Genomic DNA, 7,304 nt, shown 5'->3' on the forward strand with positions numbered 1-7,304 from the left:
ACCCCCTCTCCATAAAAAAAATCTAATCAAATCAAATCAAATGTATTTGTCACATACACATGGTTAGCAGAGGTTAATGTGAGTGTAGCGAAATGCTTGTGCTTCTAGTTCCGACAATGCAGTAATAACCAGCGAGTAATCTAACCTAACAATTCCAAAACTACTACCTTATACACACAAGTGTAAAGGGATAAAGAATGTGTACATAAAGATATCTGAATGTGTGATGGTACAGAACGGCATAGGCACGATGCAGTAGATGGTATCGAGTACAGTATATACATACGAGATGAGTAATGTAGGGTATGTAAACATTATATTAAGTAGCAACACTGCCACTCTCTGTTGTTATCTATGTATTGTCACTTTAATTAACTCTACCTACATGCACATACTACCTCAACTAACCGGTGACCCCACACATTGACTCTGTACCAGCACCCCCCTGTATATATTGTTATTTTTTTACTGCTCCTCTTTAATTGCCTGTTACTTTTATCTCTTATTCTTATCTGTATTTTTTTTAAACTGCACTGCAGGTTCTGGGCTTGTTAATAAGCATTTCCCTGTGCGGTCTACACCGGTTTTCTGTGCATTTCACTAATACGATTTGATTTGATTGGACACGCACACACACACACACACACACACACACACACACACACACACACACACACACACACACACACACACACACACACCACATTATTAGGTGGGGACAGATAGCCTTGATGTTTGCAGCTAGTGACAAGCTTTGGATTCAGACCATTGACTTTGTCTGAGATTCTTAATTCTCTCTTTAGCGGCTCAAAACTATACTATAGCTAGCACTAGTGATGGGAAACTGCGTTTTTGCCTGGATACATCTTACACCATGCTTTCCTTTTAATAACTTCAAGTTTACTAGCATATAAAAAAACAGAATCTGTCATTATTTGGGATGCTTAAGACAGAAATGTATACTATGCTAATGTATTTGAAAACCTAATGAATATTGTGTTTTCAACGGTATTTGGCCTCATACCCTCACATCCCTAAATGTTCCATAGCTCCCTACTCTACCTGCTAAGCTCCCTGTCAGGTGAAACTACAGAATCCTAACTGTATTTGTAAATACGGTGTCCAGAATAGGTTGGTGTTTGAAGGTAGCTTGGAATCAAAGAAAGCATCAGAACCACAGTGAAATCAGCGCGATCTCACATTTTGCAACACACAGTTAGATAAAGCACATGATCAAATGAAGGTTCGGACGTCATTGACGATGTACTTCTGATTAAGCGATACACACATTGGCAAACCCCTGCCCGCCCCCGGGTGCACGTTCTGGTTTTTGCCCTAGCACTACACAGCTGATTCAAATAACCAACTCCTCGTCAATTTTTGATTATTTGAATCATCTGTGTAGTGCTAGGGCAAAATACAAACCATGCACCCAGGTGGGGGGCCCCAAAAAGGGACCCGCTAAGGTTACAAGCCAAATAACCATTATTTGGCACTATATATATACATTTGTTTTTAGTGTGTAGGCAACAAAACATTGATCTGTTATAATCCTTCATTCTTAAATCTGCTGTGCCTTTTTATGTTTATCAACCCCAGCAACACAGTTTGCCCCTCCCTACTCTTGTCTTGTGAGCTGAATGGCTAACATGACTAGGGGGAGGGGCTGTGGGGAGGTTTATTTTTTGACTGTATAACTCTGGGCGGAAAGGGAAGAGATTATGTAGTCTGCAAAGTGGTCCGCCCTCTCCATCTCTGAGGTTCACACTCCTGTCACTGATCAACTCAGCTCCTGTTCTTTCATTCATTCTCTGCCATGCTCTCTCACTCCTCTGCTTTCTTTATCTTCAGTCCTTCTTTCTTTCCATTTCCTCCTTCGACCACTTTTCTATTTACATACGTTTTACTTCATATCTCTATCATCTCTCAATTCTCAATTCACTATCTCTCTCCTTTTATCATCACTCTATTTTCATCCTTACCTCTCCCCCCCCTCTCTCTCTCTCTCTCTCTCTCTCTCTCTCGCTTTCTTTCTTTCTCATTCTTCCTGGAGGCTGCCAGTTGATCGCAGTGTAGAGAGAGTGCCAGGGGCTAAGGAAGGCGAACATCAGCAGATGTCTGAAGAAAATGACTCTGCTTGACCAGTTTGGGGGCTGGATGAGGCAAAAAAGAGGATCAAACATTGGGATTCATTCTGCTTTCCACCACCTGCCGGGCGCCTGACTCTGAGCATGGAAGACAACAGAACAAGAGGTCCATTGAGCACGTAGCACTGAGAATTTCGGAGTATACTGATGGACTTAACTAGGTGGATTAAAAGCCAACAACAAGGCTAGAATGGTGACATTAACATTTTACTAAAAGGCTTAGAGAACCAACTAAGAGAACTACCAACTACACAATGAATGCCACAGAACACCATGGGTTGATCTCTGTGAGCTATAACAGGAACTCCAGCACTGCTGGGAGTCTGGTATCCGTCAACAAAGACTCAGAGGGCATTGGTCTCAATGACTCTTCGACAGGATGTTATGACCAGCTCCTCATCTCCACCGAGGTCTTCCTCACGCTGGGGATTGTCAGTTTATTAGAGAACATCCTGGTGATTGCCGCTATCATCAAGAACAAGAACCTCCACTCTCCCATGTACTTCTTCATCTGTTCTCTGGCTGTGGCCGACATGCTGGTCAGCGTCTCCAATGCCTCCGAGACGATCGTCATAGCCCTGATCAACAGCGGCAACCTGAGCATCTCTGGGTCGCTGATAAAAAGCATGGACAACGTGTTTGACTCCATGATCTGTAGCTCACTGCTGGCGTCGATCTGTAGTCTCTTGGCAATCGCCATAGACCGCTACATCACCATATTCTACGCGCTGCACTACCATAACATTGTGACGGTAAAAAGAGCGCTGGCGGTGATCTCCCTCATATGGCTGTGTTGCGTGGCGTCGGGCGTGCTCTTCATCATCTACTCTGAGAGCACCACTGTCCTCATCTGCCTTATCACCATGTTCTTCACCATGCTGGCACTTATGGCCTCGCTCTACATCCACATGTTCCTCCTAGCCCGGCTACACATGAAGAGGATTGCCATGCTGCCTGGGAACGCGTCCATCCGCCAGCATGCCAACATGAAGGGCGCCATCACCCTCACCATCCTCCTAGGTGTGTTCGTAGTGTGCTGGGCTCCCTTCTTCCTCCACCTCATCCTCATTATCGCCTGCCCCAGGAATCCCTACTGTGCCTGCTTCATGTCGCACTTCAACATGTACCTCATCCTCATCATGTGTAACTCGGTCATCGACCCTCTAATCTACGCACTCCGTAGCCAGGAGATGAGGAAGACCTTCAAGGAGATCTTCTGCTGGTACAGCTTGCCAAACCTGTGTGTGTGTGAGCTCCCCGGGAAATAGTGACCCTTTGAACAGCTGGCAACTGCTGAGGTGGCATCTGCCTTTGTCTCCTCACATGAAAGAGACAGCTGAGACGTTGTGTACAGCATGAGGTCTTTGATGTAGGTGCTGATTGTGATTGGTGAGGACTGATTTGCCCTCTTTCTGCCCGTGCTCCAGGACATGGCTGTAAATTCTTCAAAAGTAGTTCCTCTTAACCGGTTCTGGTTACCATGGCTCGGGTAGCCAAAGAGAAGGTTGGTTTACATACAAACTGTAAAAACAGAACACAACACAAAACCCATTTGTTCTCTACAGCACAATCAGGTATCTTTTTGTTTGTCTCGAGCAATTCTGTTTTTAAAGTAACTGACCCATAATGTGAGAAGATATGATGATGATATGAGAAAGATATCTATTTAAAATAAGTTGGATATTTTAATATTTAAAACATATTTGAAGTACTGAGTGGCAGCTGCCTACACACTACGGTCTTTTTTCAAGGATAACATACACACTGAAAGTAGTGCTCACGAGCCGAAACTGGTCACCGAAAATTGTGCAAAGTCGTGTACTACATCATCCAATTCATATGATATATTAGGAATATATTTGTAAGTGCTTAAGATCCAGGACTGCATCTTTAAATGGCACACTATGTGACAGTGTACGTTTATTTCATACTCTGAACGATTGAAAGTGGAAAGCTTCAAAAAGATAATCTACCTCCCGGATCAAACACAATGTAGCTGTTAGATATTGTGAGCAAACAGTAAAAAAAAAAAAAAATAAAGTCTTGCACCGTGCTTTGTAGAATAAATGTCAGAGGATTTTTCCTTTAGCCTATCTTAGGCTGACAACTACAACACATAGTGGCTCTAAATTGAACAAAGTGAAGCACTAATTGAAATGATTTCTCTTGAGAATAAACCCAGTCGGGAGAGCTACATCTCATTTGTTTAAAAGCTAAAAGCGACCTATGCTGCTTGGGGAAAAAAACAGACCTTGTGTGGACATGTGCATTTATAAAGTCACCATTACATGACACAGTCACACTTTCATCTATATTTTTAATTCATCCTCAATATGCATTCATCAAGTGCTTGGATAATTCTTTGCAGACTTATTTTACAGTGTACATGTAACTTATTATGTATGAATTCTATAATTTCCTAACCCCAACCCTAATTCTAGATTCTATTGATATTGTATTTTGCTCTCAAATTTAAACCATGTGAGTATGTGCTTTTGTGTTTATATCATGTCGCTTGTTGTTCTGGCCTTAAACATGCTGCACTGTGATGTAAAATAACAATTTCAACGGCGGTGTTATATATACATATTTTAATAAAATCATGTGTAAAAGCCTGTTGTTTACAGAACGATATAACCATCTGTTTCTCGTATTAGTCTTTCATTGCAGTTCATACTCGGTATCATAATTGATTCTGATTGGTTATAGTTTTATTCTTTAGATGAAAGCTGCACCCTTACTATTGTGTTAAAGCTTACACAAAGGCAGCCTTACTCTCATTAAAAGTGTTGCCGACCTTGTGAGCTTAGATCAATAGGCCTATGTGTTTAGACAAGTTAACTTCTACAAGTAGCTATCTACAAATCCCCCCCCAGTGTTTTGAAACAGCAAATGAGGATTTTATACTTTTCTTCTCCCAGTTTAGACTTTAACCTTTCAGAACTAAAAAATGTGGTCAATCACAAACAAAGAAGATCTCTTTGAAGGCTGGGAGCTTTCTATGGAATTACTGTAATTTATTTTCTTATCAAAATAATGGTTTGGACAAATAAGACTGGGAAATCATCTTAAACAATCTAATAGAGTTTGTATTACAGGTTAGAGCACTGGCAGCCCTGACATATAAAGGTTGAAGACCAAACCAGGCGCTCTTGTTGAGAATATTGATATATGCTCTAGAGTTCCTCTATGGAGATGATAGAAACTTCAAGAAGGACAATCATCTTTACAACACTCCACCAATCAGGCCTACATGGTAGAGTGGCCAGACGGAAGCCACACCTCAGTAAAAGGTACCTAAATATTGTCAGACCATGAGAAACAACATTATCTGGTTTGATGAAACCAATATTTCATGGCCTGAATGCCATATGTCACGTCTGGAGGAAACCTAGCATCATCTATATGGTGAGGAATGGTGGCGGCAGCATCATGCTGTGTGGATGTTTTTCAGCGGCAGGGACTGGAGGACTAGTCAGGATCGAGGGAAAGATGAACGGCGCAAAGTACAGAGAGATCCTTGATGAAAACTTTCTCCAGAGTGATCATACATGGGTGAAGGTTCACTTTCCAACAGGGCGACGACCCTAAGCACACAGCCAAAACAACGCAGGAGTGGCTTCGGGACAAGTCTCTGAATTTTCTTGAGTGGCACAGTCAGATCCCGGACATCTCTGATGAGACCTGAAAATAGCTGTGCAGCAACGCTCACCATCGAATCTGTCAGAGCTTGAGAGGATCTGCAGAGAAGAATGGGAGAAACTCCGAAAATTATGAAAAAGGTTACTGTAGGCTATATGAAGTCACCTTGTGGAATGGCGCATACAGTATACTATGACAGTGTCATTGTCTGGTGCGCTTCGCACTGAAATTGTTGCTCTGCATTTATAGATTTCCTTATAATATGTGTACCCAGTTTTTTGGGTATTTGCCTGCATGCATTATTCGCCAGGTAAGGGAAACATTCTGTGAATATTGAAGCATAGAAACAAGGCATTTCAGAGAATATTGAAACATTGTTTCAACAGACGAGGATGCTCAGAGAATATTGAAACATTTTGTATCGACTAGAATGCACTGAGGATATTAATATTGCAACAGCTGCAAAGCTGCAAAGCTGTCTTCAAGGTGTCATCCTGTGCCCTGGGAGAAAGATCATAGTCTCTCTCACTCTCTCTCTCTCTCTCTCTCTACAACTTAATGACAGGTTGTAAATTCCTGGAAGGGACCCTCTCCCCCTTTGGACTTGCAGTATGGGGATAGAGGATTTCACAGTTGAACAAAGAGCTTCTCTTGGGAATGGTCCGTGCGTATTTAAAAAACAATGGTGTTTCATTTAGTGATCACTCGAAGGACAGGAAACACACAATTGTATCTCTTAAAGTGTACATTTCCCAGCTGTCAGGTTAACGGTCTAAATTAGAAAATTTGGGTTTACACCATTCTGTATACTTCTGGCCCTTTTTGGGACACTTTAACTAATCTCCCAGACTTCAGTGACATACAACTCTCCTTCCGTGCCCTCCAACTGCTCTTAAATGCAAGTAAAACTAAATGCATGCTCTTCAACTGATTACTGTCCGCACCTGCCCGCCTAGCATCATTACTCTGGACGGTTCTGACTTAGAACATATGGACAACTACAAATACCTAGATGTCTGGTTAGACTGTAAACTCTCCTTCCAGACTCATATTAAGCATCTCCAATTCAAAATTAAATCTAGAATCAGATTCCTAAGCATCCTTCACTCTCATGCTGCAAAACATACCCTAACATAATCTCATTGACAGTGTAGCTATTGTAACTCATCAATTGAATGCAGCCAGTGTCAAGCTGAGTAAAGGATTATTGACACTGGGGTGTGTTTTCTGTCATTGAAATTACAATGTCTACACTGTGTTTCTGATCAATTTGATGTTATTTAAAGGGACATAAATTTGAGTTTCTTTCAAAATTGAGGACATTTCTAAGTGACCCCAAACTTTTGAACGGTAGGGTATATCTACCAGTAAATGCTAACTAAGGCAACAATGGGTACGCAAACCAGATATTGAAAAAGTTTGATCCGTAATCTTGGTTAGTAGGCTTTTTGCTTTATGAAATTCAGTCATCATGCACTTCGCATTAACATTTTGTCGTGTAAATTCTTACACAGG

At 41.6% G+C, this 7,304-nt stretch overlaps 1 protein-coding gene across 1 annotated transcript; it reads left to right on the forward strand.

The window, feature by feature from the left end:
* Window positions 1-1,830: 1,830 nt before the first annotated feature.
* On the forward strand, window positions 1,831-4,715 carry LOC118374511 (melanocortin receptor 4-like). Its single transcript, XM_035760949.2, has one exon. It carries the CDS (start codon window positions 2,402-2,404, stop codon window positions 3,413-3,415), a length of 1,014 nt encoding a protein of 337 aa, XP_035616842.1. The 5' UTR covers window positions 1,831-2,401; the 3' UTR covers window positions 3,416-4,715.
* The last annotated feature ends 2,589 nt before the right edge of the window (window positions 4,716-7,304 follow it).

The sequence above is a fragment of the Oncorhynchus keta genome, chromosome 4 (genome assembly GCF_023373465.1).
Source record: "Oncorhynchus keta strain PuntledgeMale-10-30-2019 chromosome 4, Oket_V2, whole genome shotgun sequence".
Lineage (NCBI taxonomy): Eukaryota > Metazoa > Chordata > Actinopteri > Salmoniformes > Salmonidae > Oncorhynchus > Oncorhynchus keta.

Bases quoted from the DNA above. Each gene is read 5' to 3' on its own strand.
- LOC118374511 (XM_035760949.2), top strand. From the start codon at position 2,402: ATGAATGCCACAGAACACCATGGGTTGATCTCTGTGAGCTATAACAGG.